This window comes from Anolis carolinensis, chromosome 1 (genome assembly GCF_035594765.1).
Source record: "Anolis carolinensis isolate JA03-04 chromosome 1, rAnoCar3.1.pri, whole genome shotgun sequence".
NCBI classification, from domain to species: domain Eukaryota; kingdom Metazoa; phylum Chordata; class Lepidosauria; order Squamata; family Dactyloidae; genus Anolis; species Anolis carolinensis.
The window spans coordinates 316,726,123-316,752,151 of NC_085841.1; the positions used below are offsets into that span (position 1 = coordinate 316,726,123).

General features: G+C 41.3%; 1 protein-coding gene across 1 annotated transcript; it reads right to left on the bottom strand.

Moving 5' to 3' along the window:
• Positions 1-625: 625 nt before the first annotated feature.
• Positions 626-21,550, bottom strand: fam98b (family with sequence similarity 98 member B). The gene is made up of 8 exons (XM_003214494.4): positions 21,409-21,550; positions 16,048-16,196; positions 15,221-15,355; positions 13,836-14,026; positions 12,988-13,068; positions 12,636-12,752; positions 11,345-11,512; positions 626-9,249 (listed from the first exon to the last, which is right to left on the bottom strand). Exons 1-8 carry the CDS (start codon positions 21,471-21,473, stop codon positions 8,893-8,895), a joined length of 1,263 nt encoding a protein of 420 aa, XP_003214542.2. The 5' UTR covers positions 21,474-21,550; the 3' UTR covers positions 626-8,892.
• Positions 21,551-26,029: the final 4,479 nt, after the last annotated feature.

The window sequence follows — 26,029 nt, forward strand, 5'->3', positions numbered from 1 at the left end:
TAGAGGTGCCCCCATGTGGTGGCAGTTGGCATTTACTGTACTAAGATTATACCCGTAAAGCATGAATACCAGTGAGGAATATGTAAAAAGTAGCTTCAGGTGAAAGTGGTTTTCAGATAAGTTGATGGCAGAAAAGCTTCTGTAAAACGTGTTTCTTCCTTCTGTAGAAAATGTTGGGTAATGTTCTATGATCCTTGGTTGCACCTAGGATTCTAAAAACAGCTTAAATGTTTTGACAAGTGTACACCTCCACCTGTGCTTTGCTAAAGGGGTTTAAAGGGATAACATACGTGGCAAGGTTTTGGATGTAGTCACCCTTCTTTCCTTGGCATGTGCCGCTAGTGTTAGGGAAAGTGTAACCTCTCCTCCATCTGAGTTAGATATTTTTATCTATTGGAACCAATGGGTTAAAACAAAACTTGGGAGGGAGATAAAAGCAAATTTCTTAGAAGAACCTTTAGGAAATGCATGATCTCTAACTCTAGAGAGGAGTCACACATCTTGCCACCTTATTAAACAAATCACTCAAATGTTCCTTCCCACTCAATAATTTGTGGAATGATGCCATTTAATGAGATAAGCCTATACCATGCAATGCCAATACGTGAATAAGAAACAAGTGACAACAACTTCCCCATACTTTATTTCAGTGCTCACTAATGTAAACAACCTACTTTTTAACAGATAATATTCTCCACACATCCATAAAAACAGTTTTTCATAGTTGCTCCATTCATATAAACATTCAAAAGAAAACGCTAGAACATAAAACTGAACTGATAGCACAAACTATTTAAATAAAACTCTAGTGTTACAAAACACAGCATTCAGTTGAAAACCATACAAAATTTATAGAAATCCTCAAAATTAAGAGATTAATTTATTGCATTCTTAGAGGTTGACAAAATACCAATTGGCCATGATCAACTTTGTCTCAAGTATTTTCCAATCTTGGGAAAACACAGGAAGTTTTTGTAAAAATTAACCATTTAAAAGCCAATAAAAGCTTTCTGCTTTCCTACCTGGCTGGGGAGATATTTCCAAACATGACTAACTAGAGATGCTCTAGTCACTCTAACATTTAAAATTCTAGACTAAGATGCGTCTGTACATGCATCTCTCAATGAGACAGAAGAAAAATATGTATGTTTTCCCAGGTGAGGAATAATAGAAAATGAGGCCTGATAAAAGTAGGTAACTGATGCCAGGGCAATTGACATAAAAAGTCATTGCTTTTTCACTTCTATAGTAGAGCAAGGGTTATAGTTTCCTGGTCTTGATGACGACGCCAAAAAAAAAGGGCAGCTAAAAGCACTTCTGACCCCAGCTAGTCTGGACTACAGATTCCATGATCCCTCACCATGAGCTCTTCAAGATGAAATTTTTGGGGGAAAACACCTGGAAACCAATGGTTACTCATCCTTATAAATATGAACTTACATTTTGGGGGGGGGGGAGGGGAGATAACATTTCTCGGTCATTTGAAGTAAAAAAAATCCTGTATTGTCAATACAAATATTCTTTGTGAGCCTGCTGTTGGACCAATCAGAATAGAATGCTGTGATGTGTCTTACACAATCTAAGGAAAGGGTCCCAGGAAGGATGCTTCCTTAATCCTATTCTTCAAACCCAAGCTCCCTTGAAATGAAGAAAGGAAAGCATCCCAAGAATGGAAATGGGAGCCTTCCAAGTTCCCCATTCTCACCAATGGGCCGGATCTTTCGCTTGTGGACCAAAAACAGCTAATCGGCAGCCCGCTGGTTTTTGAGAGGTGCGCAAAAACAGATCTGCAGGTCTCCCAGAATTCGGCCAGTAGAAATGGATTGAGGTTCAGCTGAAATGCACAAGCCTACTACATACCCAGGGTCATGTAAACATTCCTTGGGCCAAAATGAGTCCCAAGTGGAAAAATAAAAGAAGCCCTGATCTAGACTATCACATTTTTAAGTGTGTTGTATTTTAAATTTGTTTCAATTTGATTCTTTTTAAATCATTTGAGTTTTGCATCAGTTTTATTTTAATTAAATTGTATTTAACATTGGTTGTGTTTTAAGTCAATTGTACGTATGTGTCCTAGTTATAATTGAAAAGGGTCTAAAAAAACAGACTGTCAAAAAGCAAATAATTGAAAAACGGAGAATTCAACTACAGTAGAGTTCCGGTTAACTGACACTCCGTATTATCCGACATGCCAAAACCCTGGGGAGGTGCCCGTGTGCGTTGCTAGGTAGGTAGCAAGCTACCTAGCAACGCACACAGGCGCCTCCCAAGGGGTAGGGCAGTGAGCACTCATCTTAGAGAAGAGCCCGTTTATGTTGCTAGGTAGATAACAAGCTACTTAGCAACGCGCAGGGGCACTTCTCTAAGCTGAGTGCTTGCCGCCCCCCCCCCTTGGGAGGCACCTGTGCGCGTTGCTAGGTAGCTTGCTATCTACCTAGCAACGCGCATGGGCACCTCCCAAGGAGCGAGAACTCGGCTTAGGAAATTGCCTGTGCGTGTTGCTAGGTAGATAGCAAGCTACCTAGCAATGCGCACGGGGCGCTTCCTTCAACCGGCTTGCCAGATAATAGGGCCTCCCTATTATCCGTCAGATCTGGTTATTCAACATTCGGCCCTCCCGTTTATGTCGAATAACCAGAACTCTACTGTACACCCAATACTCTCTGAGAACCGTGTGCCTGGCTCATATCAGGGTAAGATAGTGCCATCTAAGATCAACTCCTTTAGAAATGTTCTGGGGAATGTGTGGAGTAGGAGTTCCTTGTCTGCTCCCCCTAAGTGGTGAGAACAGGATCTACAGCAATAGTAATTGTGCTGAGGATACCCAAATCACCTGCACAGTAGGTGCTTCTAAGGTTGAGGCTATAACCCCAGTTCAGACCATGCCTCCTGTGAAAGTTTTTATTAGCCAGCCCGAGCCTGATCCTGAGAATCAGTTTGCCAAAAGTACATCAGTGCATGAAGGAGGAGCCCAAATAAACTTTGTCAGAAAGTGGAAGCCAGTGTTATAGACTGTTCCAGCCAGTGCTAATAATTACGTTACTGCAACAAGAAAGCCTAATGTACCTAAAACTAACAGGAAATTTAGCAGGACCTGCTTCTCAGACTTGTAGGACTGTGTCCACTTAAAAATCATTTGACAAAAGGGAAACACTTCCAGCAACATCTTCACAAATGAGAAGAATGAGTGGCGGATGCTGAAAGGGATCAACAAACTATCTGCTCTAATATCTGAAGATACTCAGCATAAAAAAGAAACAGCTGAGCAAATTGTAAAAGAACAAGCATAGTCCTTTTGGGTTGCCATAGCTGAAGAAGATGAGCAAGGACTCATCACTGACAAAGCTAATAAGACACTTGCAGAATGTTTGTTCTTAATTGAAATGGGTTCTCCTCAAACAGTGCATCACATTTTGGAAAATGTAACTATTCCAGATACAAAAAGGCTTGCAAAGTATTGGGTGTTTCTTCCACGTTGTCACTCTGAAATATGCACCTGTGGTATTTCCTGCATCCACGCAGCTGATTCGGATCCTTCTTGCAAGCTCTTTGTTAAGGGACTCCAGCCCCACCTAACCATGAGAATATAATACAACTGCTGGGAGCCTCAGTTCCTTTTCTTCACGAAAGCAGCAGCATCTGGATTTTATTCCTTTACTATCTTACAACGGATTTACTGACCATAGGATCCTTTAAACGACTAGGCTTTAGCCTCTCTTTGAATTTGTTTTCCTCGGCATTCGACCTGGATTGTTTGATTTCATCCAGGAACGGCCCTAGGTTTTTTCAGTATGTACACCCCCCCCCCCCCCGAAATTATGCACCCCCCCCAACTTACCAGCGGCGACCATCAGGTTGCTCGCCGCGGAGCAAGGAAGTACTTGCTATTCTCGCGATATTTCTGTGAGATCTCGCGAGAATAGCAAGGACTTCCTTGTTCCGCGGCGAGCGACCTGATGGTCGCTGCTGCCGCTGCCACCGCTTTGAGAGCGCCCAGCAAGGGCTGTGCCCGAAGCGGTGGTTTCATGGGCCTCCATTAAGAACCGGCCCTGATTTCATCTCTTCCTCTATCCTCAGGCTACTATGTCTCAACAGCGTTGTCTGGCCTTCCCAGGGAAGCTCCCTGAATGGTGATCCTCATTCCCTTTGCCTTCTATGTCAGGGAGAGGATCGGTTAACTCCCTCCCACCTGCAGCATGTGGTCGCTGCCATGCCTGCGGCAACCCAAGCAGCAACTCCCTCATTGGCCCCTCTGGCTTTGGAAGGGCCTCCGGTCTTAACTTTAGTGTTGGCTTTGCCACAAAAGTCAGTGAAAAAGAGCACCAAGAGGCTTGATCCCAAGCTCTCTAGCGTCATCCAAGAACCAGCACCACCGCCTGCAAAATGCTGCTGGAAAACTAATAGAAAAACAGAGGTCAAAGAGGACTCATCTCAGTGAGGCCCCACCCCTTGCCTGCAGGACCGCCAGTGCTCTCTCCTTAGCTGGAGCTGGCGCAGGGTGTGGACACTCCTGCAATCCCTCACTTGCTGGAGCCTCCTCGGAGGAGGGGTGCTCCTCGGCAGTCACGCCACCTTTGCAGGAAATGACTGACAGCTTCCCAAGCCAGCAACAAGCACGAAATCAGCCATCTAACGTTCTGCCTGCTGATGAGAACCCTTTGGAGGGCCCTTCCTTGGCTCTCTCTGCTCGGTCAATTGGATGTTGCTTCTCCAAGGAAGCTGCAACTTCCTCTGTATTATTCAGTCTCCTGCCTACCCCCTCCCTTTTACACTTAGTGGGGCTCACCTCATCAAGGGGGATGGGTTTATTATCTGCCTCAGCCTCAGGCATTTCCAGCTGCTTGGCAGAACTTTCCATCTTCTTCTGCAGGATCTTTTCCCTCAGGCTTTACCCCCAACTTACTATGACCTGGAGTCTGCTTTGGATTCAGACTCCTCTGAACATTCAGCTTCTGATGAGGATCTTCTTTCCTACCTCTCCACCTCCTGAGGAGCCTGCCAGCTTTACTGCAGTCATAACTTGCTTGGCTCGTACTCTAAGTTTTCCTTCTGTTCCACCACCAACACCGGTTGAGGATCTTATGTTCCGGCAGAACAACAGCACTATTGGTTTCCTACAGTTGTCCCAGCATTGCCATATCAGCTGCAACTTACTCAGTCTCCAGGCAATTTGACGCTTTATATTGGATTGACACCACAGCAGCAGGGTGATTGCAAAAACCCCTGAAGATTAATTCTATAGTGGTCAAGGTGATTCAGCCCAAGAAAGTCAAAAGACCCCAGGCCAGCCCCCCTGATAAGGAGGGCAAAAAGATGGATGCCTGCGGGAAGAAGGTTAATCTTGTAGCCAGCTTGTTTATCCATATGACGCATCACCAGACTTATATGGCAGTTTATCTCTCAGCCTTGTGGAATAAGATAACACCGTACATCAATGCCCTTCTGAATCATCAGCATCGTCTCCCTCATGCTCTACATCAGGAGGCCTTGGCCCTTTTGGGTCTCCAGAAAGATATGGCGAAACATGGAGCCGATACTGCAGACAAACTATTTGCTCCCATCAAAGCAATGAGAAGAAATGCATGGTTATGATCTACCACGTTGTCTGAAGAAGACAGGGCAATAGCTGAGGATCTTCCCATGGATCGGAACTGCATTTTCCATCCAGATACAGACACTCAATTAAAGATATTCCATGAACTTCACCAAGCAGCCAACAACTTTGGTTTTCCACTGCAATATTCCTATCCTCCAGGATCTAAATGGCCCTCTCTATACTCCCAGTACCATAAGCCCGCTTGGGGACCATCCTACAGACCCTCTGCTGGGAGGCCTCTAAATCCTCTAACACTACTAGGTGCACGTCAGCTGGGTAAAGGGAGACACTAAGACCCTGACAAGCGCCACTTTTAGCGGCATTACGACCTCACCTTTAGGCGGGGAGGGTAGCCCACTTTCTTTTGGTGATGGTAACCCTTCTTACTCCTCTCTTTCCAACCCTGCTTGGCCCTTATTTGGAGCACGACTCAGTCTATATCTGGATAAATGGTGCCAGATCACTACAAACAGTTGGGTGCTTGGTGTGGTGGAGCATGGGTATGACACTGAATTCTTTGAGTTGCCCCCTGTGGGTACTGTTCGTGCTACTCTTCCCACCCTTGTAATGGCGGTAGTGGCAGCTCACCTCAGGGCTAACGGCATAGTTGTGTATCCTTATATTAATTATTGGTTACTCGTGGCACATTCCCCAAAGCAGCTTCAGATTCATCTTGAATTCACCCTATCTCTGTTACAGTCTCTTGGGCTCATCATGCTCCTGCACCTGGCTGAGGGCGACTTCGTATCGTTGCCACTCAGACCAGATCTCCTGACTTCCAGAAGGGGTAACATTCCCTATTCAACTCAGAGATCAAGAACCTGAGACTGATGACATGGCAGATCAGACCATGTCCCTCTCACAGCCCCTAAGACACATCTTGAACTGCGCGCACTTGCCTGACCAAAAAACAATCATATGCCAACAAGAGGCGCTATTTCATCTCTTTCATGCAGGAGCGAGGAGTTGATCCCCTCTCAGCATGCACTCCGCTTCTCGGCTTTTTACTCTCTGATAGTGGCCTTTCTCTGTTTTCCATTAAATGCTATGTGGCAGCTATAGCTCATTACAGACGTAAAGCTTCCTTCTCCATTTGCGGACCCTCTCGTCAGGACTTTCCTACAAGGTTTCAAGAACCTTTGCCTTCAGATAGCTCCAGTGCCTCCATCCTGGCGGCTGGAGGTTGTCTTGTCAGCTCTGTCAAGGCCAACGTTTGAGCCTATGGCTACATCTCATATCTCTCACCTCTCTTGGAAGACAGAATTTTTAGTAGCGATTACCTCTGCACGTTGAGCAGGTGAGCTCACTGCCCTTCAGGTAGATGAACCTTAGCTTCGTTTTCACAGAGAGAAGGTAATTTTCCGACCAGATGTTTCCTTTTTACCTAAGGTGGCATCGAGATTTCACATCTCATGACACTGTTCTCCCAGCTTTCTTCTTAGAGCCCTCAACTCCACTGGAGCGCTCTCTACATTGCCTTGACGTGCGTAGGGCCTTTGCATTTTGTGTTCAGCCAACAGCCCCTCTCAGGAAGTCATCTGGATTATTTTTGAAATGTTGCAATGGTGTAGTGGGCCTTCCAGTATCTACTAAAAGACTCAGCTTGGATAGTGGCAACGATACAGCTCTCATATCAGTTAGCCCAGCTGGACTTATCTGCTTAAGTACACACCCATTCAACATGGGCAGTTGTAGCATCTACAGCATTTTTGAAGGATGTTCCGCTGCAAGACATTTGTTGGGGTGGCCATCTGGTCAACACTGCAAACTTTTGTTTCTCATAAGTTGGACCTTCTCGCTAAAAAGGATGCGGCTCTTGGCAGAGCAGTGTTATTTTTGGTTCTGGCATGATGCCCACCATTCGTGGGACAGCTTGCTAGTCTACCACAGGTGCATATTTCATAGTGACCATGTGGAAGATAGGTTGCTTACCTGTAACCGTATTACTTGAGTGGTCACCTGTGAAATTTGCACGACCCACCCACCCTGCCCACATGGTCATGCCCTCTTTCTTGGCTGCTGCTTTGCGGTCCAGGAACTGAGGCTCCAGGCCCTGGCAGCTACATTATACTCTCAAGGGATGGGCAGGGCTGGAGTTCCTTAAATAAAAAGTTTGCAAGAAGGATCCAAATCAGCTGTGTGGATGAGGAAATACCACAGGTGCAAACTTCACAGGTGACCACTCGAAGAAACATGGTTACAGGTAAGCAACCTATCTGTCACATGTGTCTCAAACAGTTTCGCTCTACTGAAAAATTTGCATTTAATGAAAATGCAATTCTGGCAGCAGCACAGCCAACCAAAGTGCTACGTCGTGTGTTAGCCAAAGTTATGAAGGGTACAACTAATCTAAGGAAACCTGATAAGGCCAAAGAAGGATATTTAGATAAAAGTAAGACAAGCAGTGGCCTAGATAGCATGGTAGATGAGCCAAAAGGCGTTTACTGCCACCCATTCAAGCCCATGTCACCAAACACAGCAAAGCAGTTCAAATTTTGTCTCCAAAACAGGAATCCATTTTAATAATTTCTGGTTCTGACAGTTCTCTGGTCCCTAGTTTCTTTCAGTGAAATTACATACATAAACTAAGGACTTGCACAGGATCTTGGGAGCAACTTTTATAGAATGCATGATGATCAGGTATTTCGCTTATTAAGATTTGAAACACACTTCCCAGTTCTTCCCCACTGAGAAATGTTGACTACATGGGCGAGAAGTTCCATTTCTAATGATAAGCACACACCACTTTCTCCATAATTGTTTGAAAGCCAATTTTAGCATACTGTGCTTTCCAGTACTGTTTTTTGTAAGGCAATCACTGTAGTATAAACGGATACAATATTCATAATTCTCATCTGATAATCTTAAATTAGAAATGCAGATGCACCTAAACAGTGTCAAAAAGCCCCTGCTTATTTAACAATTTTTCATAATCAAAACGAGTAGAGCCATTACATACACGACATATTTTCTACATGGATATCACTTCTGCAGAGAAAAACAGCACATAATCTGTGGGTTTAGTATTCAGAGTGCCAAGGTCATTAGTGTTTCTTTGGTGGCAAATTTCAACATAGGAACTCTCCACAAATCATGGTTTCCAATGACATAGAGCTTACCATGTGTGATAAATGGACGTGTATGTGCAAAGGGCTCTACAGTGAAGTGAATGACAATAATTCATCAATAAGGAGAATCAAGGTGGTTGAGATCTCATGCTGCTTAGCCAGCTATAATTTAGTCTGGGTATTCTGTGCACAGGAAGCAGTCCAGACCACTTAACATAACTGACTGTGCTAGTACCTTCCATATCCTCCTCCTCCTCTTCCACCATATGATTCTCCATATCCACCTCGCCCCCTGTAATCACCCCTCCCTTGGAAACCACCACCCCCTCCTCCCCTCCAGCCACCACCACTGCCACCACCTCCCCTACCTCCTCCTCCCCCCCAACCCCCTCCCCCTCCTCCCCAACCACCACCACCACCTCCCCTACCTGCTCCCCTGCCTCCTCCTCCTCCTCCCCAACCCCCCCTTCCTCCTCCTCCTCGACCACCACCATCTTGCCTCTTTTGCCATGGAGGCATTTCAGGAGGTGGTGGTTCGATTTCACTTGGTCTGCCTCCACGGTCTGGTACCCTTCCCATCAAGACCTGAAAAAAAAAGACACATAATTTAGTCTGACATTTCCTTTTGGACTTTAAGACCAGCTCACAGCAGTGGCTGGCCACTAAAGAATTAGAAGAAAATAACAACCGCAAACATAGGTCTTTAGTATAGCATCACAATGAGTAATGCAATCCAAGGAATAATTTGCAAATGAAAAGGAAACATTGGCATCCTAGAATACTTAATATACTGCAGTAATGAGAGAGAAAGACCTTGTGGTGGGGGGAGAAATTAATGTACAGGAGAGTTGGTTTATAAAATTTCTCAAAAGATATCTTCTATTCTAATCTAATATGAAAACTACTGCAAAGAAAAAAAAAGTTAGTTATGGACTTCAGAGTGGCTTTTTCTGCCCAGTGTTCTAAAGGCTGAGTTTTTCACTCATTCTAAGTCTCATCAAACTATTCTATACACTCCTTGCATCTGACTACTCACTGGAGACCTATTAAGAACATAATAGCTATGATAGTAAATTAGATCATTTAGGCAAGCATTCTTGTATGGGATACATGGCCAGAAACATGCACACACTTACTGTTCAAGGAATAAACAGTAAATATTTTGTGGACATGCATGGCATCAGAGGAGTAAATGAAGAAATCCAGCAGATATACGTATGATGACAGACTTTGAAAACTGCACGTACACACAGGCTCCCTCCAAGTTGTACACTATTTTCCTATGCAAACGCTGCTGGCAAGATTTGGCTTCAAGCAAACTTCCTGTATTGGCCATGTGCCCAGATGTGGTGGCCATTTATTCCTAGTAGTTTCCCACAGCATCATACAATGAGGGTTGTGTGATATTCTGCTCAGAGTGGGGCAAAATAAGCAGATTGATTAGAAATCTGCAGAGCCATTGTTTATGGGCAAAGGCTTGCCCTGGGATTTTATAGTGACATGTTTCTGTGTTAAAAACGGTTTGTTTTTCTAAAAGTTTGTCATATTGCTTATTTTTAAATGTACTGAGCACTTCTCTGCTGGTTTGTTTCCACCCAAATGAATATTTGTTCTCAAACCAGACCAACAAATTTTACACTTCTGATTGTAACAGTCTTTAAAAACCACTTCATATCAGGGTGTTTCACATTACACAAATTGGTTATGCACTGGGGTCTTATCCTGTAATTAAACATGGCCCTCAAGAAACAAGAAGAGAGAAGAGCAAAAGATGATGTAAGGATAATTTCACTGCAGAATGTACAAAATCTCCATTACAGCATCATTACAGCATCTCCAAAATATACAAAAAGCCAGGGTGACCAAACTCCCAACCTGCCCCTATTGGACTTCCAAGATGACAAGTATACTAAAAAACTATGAAGCACTTTGTACATTAAAAATATTACAAGAATGATCATAAATCCTGGTCCAGCTACTCATTATTTAATTTGGTCATGAAAATGCCACAATTAAAGGAAGAGTGGAGCAACTATGGAAGCTAAGGGCAACATTAGCCCCTTAGGAGATCTTGGAGGGTTGCACCTCCTCTCCGAAATAGTTTTAGAAATTGCCCTCAAATACCCTCGGAGGATGCAGGCATTATCACCACATTTTGGGATCAGAAAAGACCTTTTTAGCAAGAAATGAGCACAAGTATTTTCTTTTTCACTTCCTTTTTCAATGAAGGTCCTTCCTGGCACTATTTCAAGATGGAAATGCCCCCCTCGCCCCCAAATTGATATCATGGGGTATTTTGGAAGTGGTTTTGGCAGCAGAATTTGCAAAACCGTATTTGTCATTTGAAGAACCACTAGGTCTCCAGGTTAAATGTGTATTTTATAGAAGTGCTTGAGATGTATCTTTGATGTAACAACATTTTAATATGTGCGTTTGTAGAATTTTTATAGAATTTGTGTGTTTTTTACTGTGCTGTGACCTGCCTTGAGCCATGGGGAGAGGAAGGTAAGAAATAAAAATAATTATCATTATAGTGCAAATTCTCTTCATACCAAATAAATCCCTAGCATGCATCCCTGGAGTGCATTTTCAGGACATTCTAGGATCAATGGAGGGGCATAAAAACATCCCTTGGGGCCACTTGCAACACTGTACTCTCCTGAAGTAAAGGGAAGCGTACCTTATTAATTGCACACACAGTCTTTTCACGTGAAATTCCACTGCTTGTTCTTATGATCTTTGATAAGTCCTCCCGAGCAGCTAAAAGATGGGATATGGAGATAGATGATTTAGAAGAGAGTCCGTAACGTTTGGGCTGATAAATCCTTGCAATGTCATCTGTTCTCACCTAAAAAGAAATGATAAGACAACCTTTTAAGCAAGAGCAATGCTAAAATGATAGCAATGAGCAGCTTTACATTTACCATGTTCTAGTTTATGATAATTTTTTGCTAGTTAATATTTTGCAGTTTAAAAGCACATAAGTACTTAGTTGCAAATGTGCAGGTACTAGAAAGACAAACACTGTACTATTTTAATAATTTCACAGAACAGTTAAGCTGGATTTCACAGGTAAACAGAAATTGATATGCAACCAGTTTTCTTTTAAGCTCATGAGTGCTAAAGAAAGCTAACTCTTTGACATGAAGAAATTACACTGACATACACAATTCTATACTGCACGGATATCCTCAAATAAGGAATGTGCTCAGTCATCTGCTCTGCCATCACTTATGCAACATGGAAGTGATGTTCAAAAAAGAAAAGTTTATGCTCTCCAAGAAGACTATGCGACTAGCAACAATAATTTTACCATTGTTCTAAATAGGCAGAGTCTTCATAGCTAGCTGACAGAAATGCATAAAAAGTTGTGGGCTTCTGTTTGTACTTCTCCTTAGACATTTAATTTCTAGTAACTCTACAGACCCTAAATGACCCAGAACAAATCATACTCCCTTAGCACATGGTCTCTGAACAAATCATGTCAAGAAAACCTCATGACAGATTCACTTTAGGATTGCCATAAGTCAGAAATTAATTGAAGGTGCACAACAATAACAACAACAACAACAACAACAGTACTAGATGCTTTCTGATCTGGGAAGCTGAACAGAGAAATTGATTCAAACTGCAGGAAATGAGATTCCACCTGAAGATTAGGAAGCAATTCCTGAGGGTACGAACTGCCTTGTAGTGGTAGAATCTCTTTTTCTGTTTTTTTTTTTAACATGCTGGATTGTCACCTGCTTTGATTGTGTGTTCTTGCATGGCAGGGATTAGGACAGGATGGCCCTTGTAGTTTCTTCCAACTTTATGATTCCATGATTTTATGACAATAGAGTTAATGGTACCAATGAATGTAGATGAGAATCAGTAGAAATTCTGAACTTCTTTATTACTGACTGTACCTTAAGAATACAATGCTTGGTGAACCACAGTTGACTCCACTGCAAGGAAGTAAATATATTTACCTTTGCTCTATCAGACCATTCAAAGGACTGTACAGTGACATCTAAACGCTTCATTAACATACGCCGCCGGCATTCATATTCACTGCGAAGAGTGTCATTGATTTCTTCCAGTTTTTCCTGCAGCATCAGAGAACCAAACAGTTCCACAATAGTACAAAACAAAGTAATTGCTTAAAGCACAAAATGTTTTAATTGTCAATTCTACAAAAAAATTAAACAAAAACAACGATCAATTTTTGAAATCTACCCTTGAAAACTGCATTCAACTTTGCTCAAATAAAGATATGGAAACAAAGAGCATCATTTAATTACAAGAGAGATGTGCATGTATAAATTATAAACTTTTTTTTACCATTTGTTCTGGATTTAAAGCCGCTTTCAGCAGGGGTTTACCCACTTGAGTATTTGGAACTTTTGATAAATTGTCCTTAACCTGAAAAAAAGTAACACAGACACATCGTAACCAAAATTTACCAAAAAAATCCATATTGTTTTATGACAATCAGCTAGATATGAGTAGCCAGCCATACTATAGGAGAAAAGAACCACCAAAGAAAGGTACCTCTTTCTAAAACAGTCTGATAACTAGGAAAAATCTGTTTCATAGACGGGTAGCCAAAATGTTCTGCAGACTCTCTCCAGAAACCCTGCCTTTCTGCTGAGAGTGCACTGAGAATGCATTTGCACTGTAAAATTAGTGCAGCTTGACACCATTTTAATTACCATGGCTCAGTGTTATGGAATTGTAGAAGCACTCTTTGGCAGAGAAGACTAAAAACCTCGTAAAACTACAGCTCCTATGATTCCACAGCATTAAGCTGCATTAGATGCACCCTCAGAGAGAGTGAAAAGAAACTGTCCAAATGTAGCAGCTGTCAGAAGAAAGAGCTGCTACAGTCGGGGAGGATCTTTCTAAACTCCTGCGTAGTTCCCTTCACATAGCACTCATTTGAAAGGGATCTTATGTGATCAAAGTGGCTACTGATTAGTGATTCGCCCTCACAACATTCCCCTTGTCCCTTCAACCCATCTCAGGGTGGGGAAGCCTACACACATTGACCTCTACAGGCCTCCATAGATTCTGGAATGTTTTACATTTCCACAAAACTCCATAATATTCCACAATTGAGATAACTATTGCAAATGTCCAATGGATCATATTTAAATGTTTAATATTCATATACAGGAAACATAATGTACCTTTGATTCTATATTGCTTAATATTACAGGCAGGGAGTGAATGTCTGAAGAGGATGCTGACTTCGGTATATTCAAGACTTCACAAATCTTTTGGATTTCTTGGTGGATTTCATTATTTTTTATCAAATAAGAACCTTTATGTTGCTTGAACTGTGTTATCTGCAAAGCCTGCAGTTCTGTGCTTAAAAATACTAGAGAGTGGGGAAGAAAGAAGTAGATAAATACTTGAATAGATATGTGTTTCAATAAATAAACAAATAGTCAGACCAGACTGTCTGATATCAAAACAGACACACATGAAACAAACAAAAAGAATTTAGATGCAACAGCAATGTTTTAACAAATATACTGTAAATAATAATGAACTACAAAAATGTGTTTTAAATAATTCTTAATTCAACTTGCTTTTTAGATTGGAATATCAATGACTTTGTAAGAAGTGCACTTTTAGACTATCCACTTTTTCCCTTTAGAGGAAACAATCAGTGATTTCATCCTAATATATCTCAGCTATCATTTGGGGAATGGCATTGTATGATTGCCTGTGCATCTAAAACAACCAACAAATTGGGGCCGGGCTGTGGCGCAAGCTGGTAAGCAGCTGCTGCAATAAATCACTCTGACCATGAGGTCATGAGTTCGAGGCCAGCCCGTGGCAGGGTGAGCACCTGTCAATTAAAAATAAAATATAGCCCCTGCTCGTTGCTGACCTAGCAACCCGAAAGATAGTTGCATCTATCAAGTAGGAAATAAGGTACCACTTATAAAAGTGGGGAGGCAAGTTTAACTAATTTACAACGTTGGAATGAGGAAGTGCCATCAGAGTGGATGATGAAGCAGCTGCTCCCCCCTGTGGCCAGAATCGAACATCCCCTCAGGAGAAGGTTAAATTGCCTCTGCGCCTGTCTGTCTGTCTCTGTTCAATGTGTTTATGGGCATTGAATGTTTGCCTTATATGTACATAATGTGATCCGCCCTGAGTCCCCTTCGGGGTGAGAAGGGCGGAATATAAATACTGTAAATAAATAAATAAATAAATAAATCAGCAGGTTGCATTCTTATCTTCAAATTACAGGGACAGAGTCAATGGTCAACTGATTGAAAATAACTCAGCTCATAAAAAAACCTCATTGAGTGTTAGATGTGGACAAACATTGCAACCCTGTAATGTCCTAACATTTAAGATTATTTGGAGCATAAGGCATCACACCTTGGTCTCTTTTATTCATGTTTTAGCTACTGTAGCCTGCCTTCAAATATTGTAAGTACTATCTGTATACAACTGGATGTAGACCCATTATGCCAGAAATGTGACTCTTTTCTCCCTGGACAGCTAGGTCAAACAATGTATGAAATACTTGCAAAATAAATATCGTATAACTTACACAAAACTTTAAGACAATCCTCTCTTTTTTTTAATCTGTCTTTAATTTCTCCGGATACGAGCGTAGAATATGGACAAGCCAATTCTTTTAAAAAGCCACTCAACTCGAGCTGTAAACTTTCAACATCTTCACTACCTTTACAAAAACAGAGGGGGAAAAATATAGATATATATTGTAAAACTCTCAAATTTGCTTACAGGAATTAACTTGAAAAATGGGTTGGGAACCAGTGGAAATACATTTCTTAGGATAATCCTGAACATTTATGACAGCAGCATTAATGTAATGATTTTCAGATTCAATACTATCAACAGAAATTAAGTGAATTATGCATATGTTCATATCACACCTTTTAAAAAAAAAAAACCAGAATCGCAAAAGGACAGAATGACTTTTAGTTCACGTGTATGTATGTACATATACTTATTGTGGAGTAAGTATGCCAAGCCTTTGTAACTCTGACTCCAGCTTCTCCATAAATTACAAATGTATATTAATTAGTAATGAAAAAAATCATTGTAGCAAATGGTAGCACAAGGCTACCGCCACATAAATAATCAGACTACTTAAATTGATAGAATGTAAAATACATTTGATTAAAATGTCTGAAATTTCCTAAATTCCTATGAAAGTAAACAAGCACTAAAGTAGGCATTTAATATTGTAAGTTTTACATTTGAGATTGGAGCCAGAGTCAGTACATTTCCACAGACTCCACAGTCATGTGCACTACATTAATGAGCTTTTACAGAAGAATGGCAAGTGGTAAATTGTGTAAACAACACCAACAAGATTCCAACAAATTCAAATCAAAATTGTAACAATACCATTAGTTGAGGAGATGCTTTCTTCTAGATTACACAATGGCTGTATTTGGGAACTTAACCAAACACAAAGTTCACAGAAGTCTTGGGAAGCCAGACCACTTTCTGTTGCTTTACTAAGGGCATCTTCATCCAAAAGAGGGCCTTTGTATCTAATGAGGGGGAAAATAAAAAACATATAATCTACAAAGTACAGAAACCATCAAACATAGAAAATGTTTCAATGTGAAATTTATTTGCTTGTTTATGAATAATCCTTTACTGAAAAAGCCATTTATGTTAATGTATATTAAAGAAACTGCATGTGTTATGTGAGCCTTAAATAACAATGGCTCTTTGCCCATTTAAAACATTTAATGTAAACAGAGGATTACTGGAGATATATATTTAGCCACAACAAATATGTATAATATGCAAACTTGGGAGTTCCATTTAAATATCAGGGTTTTCATAATATTTTGTGTATTGACATTAAAGGTTTCCTTTAAAAACTGCACAATTATTTTTTGCTCTTATGTTGTTTGTTTTCTGTGTGTCTTGATTTAGAAATAAATTAGATCATCTCTATAATAGTTGTGATGAATTTTAACTGGGTCCACTGCTAAGGGTGCATCTACACTGTAGAATAATGCAGTTTGACAGCACTTTAACTGCCCTGGCTCAATGCTATAGCATTGTGAGAGCTGTAGTTTGGTGAGACACCAGCACTATTTGACAGTGAAGGCCTTGTAAAACTACAGGCAATCCCCGAGTTACAAACACTGACTTACAAACGACTCACAGTTAAAAACAGGGGTGAATCAACAGGAAGTGATGAAAGAAATCTACCCCTCGGAAGGGAAATTCACCCTGAAAGAGTTACCATGGGAAAAAGATGTCTCCACTGAAGCTTTTTCCACAACAAGCTATTTTTTTTTTCAAAATTCAATTATCACAGGGAGAGAAAGTGCAGTGAAATCTTCTGAACAGGGGCACAGATATCAAATCAAACACCACAGGAGTGTGCTTTATATATACACATACACAAACACTCACACACACACACACACACACACATATACATACATACACACATATATGGTTGGAGTTACATTTCAAAACCATACCTGTTCCAACTTACATACAATTCAACTTCAGAACTAACAGACAAAAACTATCTTGTTTATAACATGGGGACTGCCTATATCATGATTCCATAGTATTGAGCCAGAGCAGTTAATGGGGCATCAAACTGCATTAATACTACATTGTTGATGTACTGTAGAGTTGGGAAGATCTACCTCTCAGCCTAACTATTTTGTAGGACAGTTGTAAAGATAAAAATCTGAACTCTATGAGTTCTCTGGAGGGAAGACATGATGCAAATGTAACAAACAAAAGACACATTTTCCTTGTACAAGCAGAAAATTATTCTTTTAAGATGGAGAGAATTTCTGACCTCCACCTCCCAACAGGCCCATCCAGCAAGGCTAAAGGATTAATAAGGTATTGCCAAAGTTGGGTCCTTAAATATTCAGAGAAGGAGCAAAATTTCCCCATCCTTGCTCAAGAATATTTACTCATGAATATTTCCAAAAGCATAATAACCTAACTGCCATCACCAACTTTGGATTAGTCTGACTATAGCACCAAACACATCTTTACCACTGACATTCAGCAAATCATTAGGAATTAAATTGGTGTCTCGCCTATACTAAATTGTTGACTATTAAAAGTTCTGTTGCAAAACCAGTATTTTGCTTTGCACTGCTTCTTAGATGTAGCCACTAAAACCAATTTAAACATATGCCACGTCTGAAGTACATAACCATGTCAGATTTTTCAGTAAGCATCTGTTTGCAAGATAAAATATGAGTACAAAAGCCTGCCAGTTACCTGTAACTGCCACATTTACAACAGACTTCTTGGAATGTCCACAAAAGTAGGAATATTAGCAAAAATCTATAACTGGAGACGTGAATTTCTGAGTCAGCTGTTATTTCTCTCCATGTAAACACAAGGAAATTCAAATCCAAACTGACTCACATCTGTCAGTACTTCCAAGTTTATGGACACAACAGAAGGCACCAGTTCATCAGAGTAAGAATGAACTAAAAATATGCATGTACATCACACCTTGGAAAAATAGCACAAAATTTATTACAACTTCCGAACAGAAATATCACTGGCCATGAAGGTTAAAGGACTGGAAATGGCAGTCCCAAAAGCAACCTTTCCAAACTTGAACATAAAACTCTGCAGTCAAACACAAATGTGTATGAGAAAGTTGGAACACAACCATCTCCAATTATCTATTAATAATCCTAGCCTTGAAGCCTTGCATGTTTTCATTACACAAATTAAGTGAGTTGAATTTAGCTATAGAGTCTGTAGTAGACACAGCAAGAACATAAAACTACCTTGTTTTAGTTTAAAACGTATTTTTCTTTCCCACCAAGAAAGCACAAACTACAATTAAATGTGCTTTGTGTTGTACTATTATGGAAATTTCCAGTAGTTGTACTACTATTACCAATGTATTGTAATACTGTTGGAAACTATTCCACTGAAAATTGACAAACCTTTCTTCTTTGGAAGAAATTACTGCTAAAATTGAAGAGACAGCGAGGAATCCAAATAGGAACCTTTGCTTCCTAACAAATACCCGCTTCCTAACAAATATTAATTCCCAAATGCTATTCATTCAGTTTTAACTCTAATAAGCAAAGTTGGCAAGTCCAACACCAGAGTAGGACAGCAAGTACTTGGTCAGCCAAAATCAGTGGGATAGCTAGTATCGGATTAGTCAAAAGTAGTCAGCATTTGATCAGGCAAAATTTGTTCAAAGGCATTGAGTACTTGCAGTTAAAATGTTCAATGAGAAAATCTGGCAAGCAGCTGTATGAATGAGTCCAGAATGAAAGTGGACTATATGGTTAGTGTAGACATATAATGCATTTAAACTGTATTATATGAGTCTACACTGAGTATATAATGTAGTTTCTCCAGAAATTGATAGGCTGCACTCTCGCTGTGGCTCTCCAGAAATTGATAGGCTGCACTCCTCCTTATTGGTTATTGTGGTTGACAAGGGTTGCAGCCCAAGAAACATATGGAGGGGTGCCTGATTCCCACACCAAATATATATTTGGGAAGTCAAGTATTTATTTAATTTATTTAAGAAATTTATACCTTGCCTTTCCCCACTTAAGGGCCCAAGGCAGCTTATAGTGGAAAAACATGCATAATAAAAGTTAAAACATTTAAAACCAGATATTAAAAGTTGCTGTCACATGACCTAAAACATACACTAAACTGTGATAAAATATTAAAACTTAAAAATCACCACTAAATGCATCACACTGCCCAGGTTCTTCCTCAACTTTGTAAGTTCTGAGTTACAAACTTCTAAAAGAGATATTGACTGGAAGCTGGAAGGTGTCCAGAAGAGGGCGACTAAAATGATCAAAGGTCTGGAGACCATGCCCCATGAAGAGTGTCTTAAAGAGCTGTGTATGTTTAGCCTGCAAAAGAGAAAGTTGAGAGGAGACATGATAGCCATGTATAAATATGTGAAAGGCTGTCAAAACAAAGAGGGAGCAGACTCATTTCCTTCTGCCCTTGAAACTAGGACTAGGAGCAATGGGTTCAAATTACAGGAAAGAAGATTCCACCTGAACATTAAGAAGAACTTCTTGACCGTATGACCTGTTCAACAGTGGAACTCTCTGCCTGGGAGTGTGGTGGGAACTCCTTCCTTGGAAACTTTTAAACAGAGGCTGGATGGCCATCTGTCAGGGATACTTTGTGCTTTTCCTGCACTGCATGGCAGGGGGTTGGACTAGATGGCCCATGTGATCTCTTCCAACTCAATTATTCTATGATTCTATAAACACTGTACCTCTTATATTGCTAAGGGGAAAAAATCTGGAATCCCTACAACCAGTTGTATTTATTATCTTCTCATGTTATCTTCTCCGATGCTCAACTTTTGACTCTATTCCTCTTGGGCTTTAGTGGGGACTTTGTTTTGTTTTTATTTATTTTTATTTTTATTTATTTTTATTTATTTATTTTGTGGTAGGGAAAAACTTTTCCATATTTGGTGTATGAGTGTTTTTTTTGTGGAGACTTCTCTTAATTGTTTTGCTGGTTCATGTTTATTGCTGATGACAGAGCTTAGCGAAATATACTATTTAATGGACGAGTCCCCACAATAATTGTCATTGGTTTTAAATGTTTTTAATGCTTAATATTTATTTATACGTTATTTCTGGATGTTATTATGCTTTATGCGATTTTTGTCTTGTATTTTATGTCCAAACTGCTTTGATTTCTATTGTATCATATTTATACCCTGTGCATTTGCAATGTGGCACTGAAGTGGCCAAACTGAAAACCGCTCTGAGTCCCCTTCGAGGTGAGAAGAGCGGGGTAGAAATACAGTAAAGAAATAAATAAATATGTGGTTAGGGTAATTCCATGGGTCTCAGGGTGCATCCACGCCAGTTGTTCTGAACTCCCAGAAGTCCCAGCCAGTTTATCAGCTGTTAGGATTTCTGGGAATTGAAGACCAAAACACCTGGGGACCCACAGGTTGAGAATCACTGCTGTAATACTTACTCTCTAACCCAGTTATTCTTACCCTGTGGGTCCCCAGATGTTGTTGGCCTTCAACTCCCAGAAATCCTTACAGCTAGTAAACTGGCTGGGACTTCTGAGAGTTGTAGGCCAAAAACATCTGGGGACTTCAGGCTTAGAATCACTGGTCTACGCTGTCCAATTAATTCAGTTTGACACCACAGTGCTATGGAATCATAGGAGTTGTAGTTTTACATGTTTTTGAACCTTCTCTGTCAAGAGTGCTGGTGCCTCACCAAACTACAGCTCCCAGGATCCCATAGCATTGAGCCAGAGCAGATAAAGTGGTATCAAACTACTTTTATTCGAGAGTGTATATCAGGCATGGGCAAACTTCGTCCCTCCCTTCAGGTGTTTTGGACTTCAACTCCCATCATTCCTAACAGCCTTAGGCCCTTTCCTTTTCCCCCTCAGCCGCTTAAGCGGCTGAGGGGAAAAAGGAAGGGGCCTAAGGCTGTTAGGAATGATGGGAGTTGAAGTCCAAAACACCTGAAGGGAGGGACGAAGTTTGCCCATGCCTGATCCTATCAGATTATATTAATTATTGTTATTTCCGACCTGCCTCTCTGCAGGGATCGAGGCGGGAAACAGCAGCATATTGTACCACAGCCTGGACCATCATAGGTAAAGGTAAACGAGCAACTGAACATTCAAAGCAACATGTGAGTCAGGAAAGGGTTATTCCAGCTCGACGAGGAAATCTGAGGGTAACATTCATAGACAATAGAATCAAGCAAGTCTCACCCCAAAGCCTCCAGCGCGTCCAGGACATCACACTCCATTTTCAGATCCTGCGCCAACTGCTTCATAGCCGGTCCCACGGCGATCTCCGTCCCCGCGTCCCTCGCGCAGGCGGATGGGTGTCACTCAAGCCACACCGACCGCGCGCCGCTCCCCGGCCTTTGGGTTCCGGATTCTGGAAAAGCAAAGGCAGGCTTTGGGTTGCTGTGAGTTTTCCGGGCTGTTTGGCTATGTTCCAGGAGTATTCCCTCCTGGCGTTTCGCCTGCATCTGTGGCAGAGGTTGTGAGGTCTGTTGGAAACGAGTCAAGTGGGGTTTGTATATCTGTGGAAGGTCCAGGGTGGGAGAAAGAAATCTTATCTGTTGGTGGAAAGTGTGAATGATTGCAATTGGCCACCTTGATTTAATGGCCTGGCAGCTTCAAGATATGGCTGCGTACTGCCTTCCTTTGTTGGGAGATGTTAGTAAATAAAGAGTTCCAGACAGGGAACAATCAAGGCCAGTGATGTTCTTTATGCACTGTCCTGATTTTGGAGGGTTTTTTTTTAGTATTGGTAGCCAGATTGTGTTCATTTTCATGGTTTCCTTCTTTCTGTTGAAATTGTCCACATGTGGCCGGGCTGTGGCGCAGGCGGGAGAGCAAGCCAGCTGCAATTAACTGCAATGAATCACTCTGACTAGGAGGTCATGAGTTCGAGGCCTCTCGGAGCCTATGTTTGTTTGTCTTTGCTCTATGTTAAAAAGGCATTGAATGTTTGCCTATATGTGTAATGTGATCCGCCCTGAGGCCCCTTCGGGGTGAGAAGGGCGGAATATAAATGCTGTAAATAAGTAAATAAATAAATAAATGTTTGTGGACTTCAATGGCATCTCTGTGTAGTCTGAGATGGTGGTTGTTAGAGTGGTCCAGCATTTCTGTGTTCTCTAATAATGCGCTGTGTCCACATTGGTTCATCAAGTGCTCTGCTCTGGTTGAGTTCTCTGATTGGATCACCAATTCCAGGCATGAATCAATCAAGGCCAGCTAACACTTCCCAATGAAGGATTCCCCCAGGCAGTAAGCAGCCAGACCTTGAAGCAGCCAGGATATTCAATGCTAATCAAACTGGCCAAGTGCAACATTCACACTTGCCTCAAACAGACAAGAGTTTATATTCCGCAGATATAGAAACCTCGCTTGCCTAGTTTCCAACAGACCTCACAACCTCTGAGGATTCCTGCCATAGATGAAGGAGAAACATCAGGAGGGAACATGGCCATACAGCCTGGAAAATTCACAGCAACACAGTGATTCTGGCCATGAAAGCCTTTGGCAACACATAAAGCAGTCTTTCCTCACCAGGCCTTTTTGTCTTTGAAAAAGCGGGTGCCCCATGAATTTCCGGGCATGAGCCTCCTGAAGACCTTGGGGCTCATGTGGGTTCATTGGAAGAGATGCAGCCAGCTAAGTGGGCTCTGCCCAAACTGCTTTAGCAGTTTCCTGGAGCTTGAATGAGTGGCATAAATTGGATTAAGGGAGCACATGCAGCCCATTTCCCTCCTACAAGGTCTATATGTATTTTTTATGGATGCGAGTCTCCTGCAGAACTCTCTGGGTGTGCCTATACTGTACAATTAATGCAGCTTGATACTATTTTAACTGCCATGGCTCAATGTTATGGAATCCTGGGAGTTGTAGTTTGGTGAGGCACCAGCACTCTTTGGCAGAGGAGAAGAAAGATCTTGGAATACTACAACTCCCAGGATTCCATGGCATTGAACCATGGCAGTCAACATGATGTCAAACCATTTATTCGACAGTGGAGATCAGGCATGGGCAAACTTGGGCCCTCTAGGTGTTTTGAACTTCATCTCTCACCATTCCTAACAGCCTCAGGCCCTTTCCTTTTGCTCCTCAGCCGCTTAAGGAAGGGGCCTGAGGCTGTTAGGAATAGTGGGAGTTGAAGTCCAAAATACCTGGAGGGCCCAAGTTTGCCCATGCTTGGTGTAGATGCACCCAGTATTCACCATGAAGTAATGAAATTTTCAGAAATGACCTCGTTCCTTACCTTTCACGTTGACACATCACTGATTGAATTTCTTATGTATAACCATCGTTTTAATTACTGTGAATTGACAGAACTCTCATTCCTTCTAATCCCTAAAGTTATAAAACAATACATGAAATGTTTTAGATTAGAGGAAGTCTATTAGGTTGACAAACATCTTATTTGTTAACAAAGGATTCCCCCAGGCAGGAAGCAACCAGGCTTTGAAGGTGCAAGACCATTCAAGATGACCAATTGCAACATTCACACGTGCCTCAAACAGACAAGAGTTCTTTCTCCCATTCTGAACATTCCACATTATATAAACCCCACTTGACTAGTTTCCAATAGACTTAACAACCTCTGAGGATACCTGCCATAGATGCAGGTGAAACATCAGGAAAGAAGGCTTCTGGAACATGGTCATACAAACTGGAAAACTGACAGCAACCCAGTGATTCTGGCCATAAACTCCTTCAGCAACACATCTTACTTGTTATACCGTGCTTCCTCTGGTTCAGGAAAGTGTCTTGTCAAAAGCCTAGCAAATTTCACTTTATGATTTATAATTGAGCTTTGATTAAGCTTCGCACTTCTTGGAATGCAGATGTGGCAAAGAAGGTTCTCTTTGCACTCTGCAAAGTAATAGTTCAAATGGGTGTTTTGTTTCCCATTGTCTTCAAAGTATTTTACATTTTAATGATGACACTCTGATGATTAATACTTTCATTATGTGTGCTGCATAAATTATAAAATGATCAGTTATGTAACCTGGTAGAGACTGAATATGGATTCAGCTCAATACTTGCAGCTGAATAATTCTTTTCAAGTACTTTTAGCAATTAAAAAACATTGCACAGAAAGTTTTCAACCACTAGAGGGCATTAGAGTAAAGAAAAGAAAAAGAGCCTTAAAATAATGTACACATTGCAATCATACACATGTTGATTCAAAAGAATGCCCACAAAGATTAGTAGCCCCGGTGGCGAAGTGTGTTCAAGCTGCTGAACTTGCAGACCGAAAGGTCCCAGGTTCAAATCCCAGGAGCGGCATGAGCGGCCGCTGTTAGCTCCAGCTTCTGCCAACCTAGCAGTTAAAAAACATGCAAATGTAAGTAGATCAATAGGTACCGCTCCAGCGGGAAGGTAACGGTGCTCCATGCAGTCATGCTGGCCACATGACCTTGGAGGTGTCTACAGACAACGCCGGCTCTTTGGCTTAGAAATGGAGATGAGCACCAATCCCCAGAGTCAGACATGACTGGACTTAACATCAGGGGAAACCTTTACCTTTACCTTTATGTGGATATAGAGTTGTTTCTTTTAATTGTTGTATTACTTTTTCAGTGGCAATTACATTATTTTCAGATGACTGATTTAAAATCAATTTAATTACATTTATGCTAAAAGGTAATATTAGCTATGAAAGCTCATGGTGATTTAGAAACGGAAATAAACTAAAATTAAGTATTTATTTTCTAAGTCAGATATAAATTACCAGGAGAGACTCAATATATTGTGTAAAATACACATGGCCTTAGAAAATGGATTTTTTTTGGGGGGGGGGGGCTACAGCTGCTATAATCTTCTAATTGAGTCGTTCTTGACTTCGGTGCTCCATTGGTTTTGAACTCCCAACATTTTGGATTATGGCTCCCAAGCTCTTCTAACTGAGTAGACTCAACTTTGGTGCTCCCTTCGTTTTGAATTTTAACTTCCAGCTTTGGTCAGTGCCCAGTAGGCTTGTGTATTTCAAGATAATCTTGATCTGTTTCTGCTTGCTGAATATCAGAAGCCCGCCATATCTGTTTTCAAACACTTCCTGAAAACAAGTGCACTGCCAAATGGGCGTTTTCATTCCACATCCAAAAAAAGATACTTTTGGCCCATTGATAGCAATGGGGAACTTATGAGGCTCCCCTTTTCCCAGGGAGCCTTTCCTTTCTTACCTTCAAGGGAGCCTGGGTGTCAGCAATGGGGTTAAGAAAGCACCCAATCCAGCCCATTATGGGGGGGGGGGGGGACGACTTCCCACAGGGTCCCTTTCCATAGCCTTCATTAAGACCTGGATTTTTAAATGCATCAGAGTTAAGATACCACTCTTTCTGGATCCTTAACCTGTTTGTAAAGGAGACTGGGTTGAATGCTTCTTAAAGTTGTTTCTACTGTAAAGGACAGGCAGGTGAGTAGACTTTCTCTCAACAGCACTAGTAGCATGCCAGACAGCTTTCCAAGGCATTTTAAGGAGGCCCAGGGAAGGAAGAGTGATAACCTGTAGCTCAGTGGAGTATCCTTCCTGGACTACCTTAAAAATCCCCATTGTTTTCTCTACTGCCTGCCTGCCTGCAATCTCCTTGCTGCTTGCCAGTTTTGCTTCCTTAAAGCTGTTTCTACTCTAGAGGAGAGGTAGGCTTCTCTTTCTGTTTGCTGGGATTACTATTATTAATAATAATTATCTTTTTGAAGTATTTTCTGAAGGAGAGAAAGGAGAAAAAGAAGGGTGACTCTTTGTCTCTAAGCCCCCAAGTGCATGCATGCACTCCACCCACCATCCCTCAGATCCCTCAGATTATTAAAGTTTAATAATTACGATCTGCCA

Coding starts and splice junctions, on each gene's coding strand:
- fam98b (XM_003214494.4), bottom strand. CDS start 21,473: ATGAAGCAGTTGGCGCAGGATCTGAAAATGGAGTGTGATGTCCTGGAC. Junction 15,356..16,047: donor AAGCATCTCCTCAACTAATG/GTATTGTTACAA, acceptor GTTTTTGTAAAG/GTAGTGAAGATGTTGAAAGT. Junction 9,250..11,344: donor CTGTGTGTGCAATTAATAAG/GTACGCTTCCCT, acceptor TTTTTTTTTCAG/GTCTTGATGGGAAGGGTACC.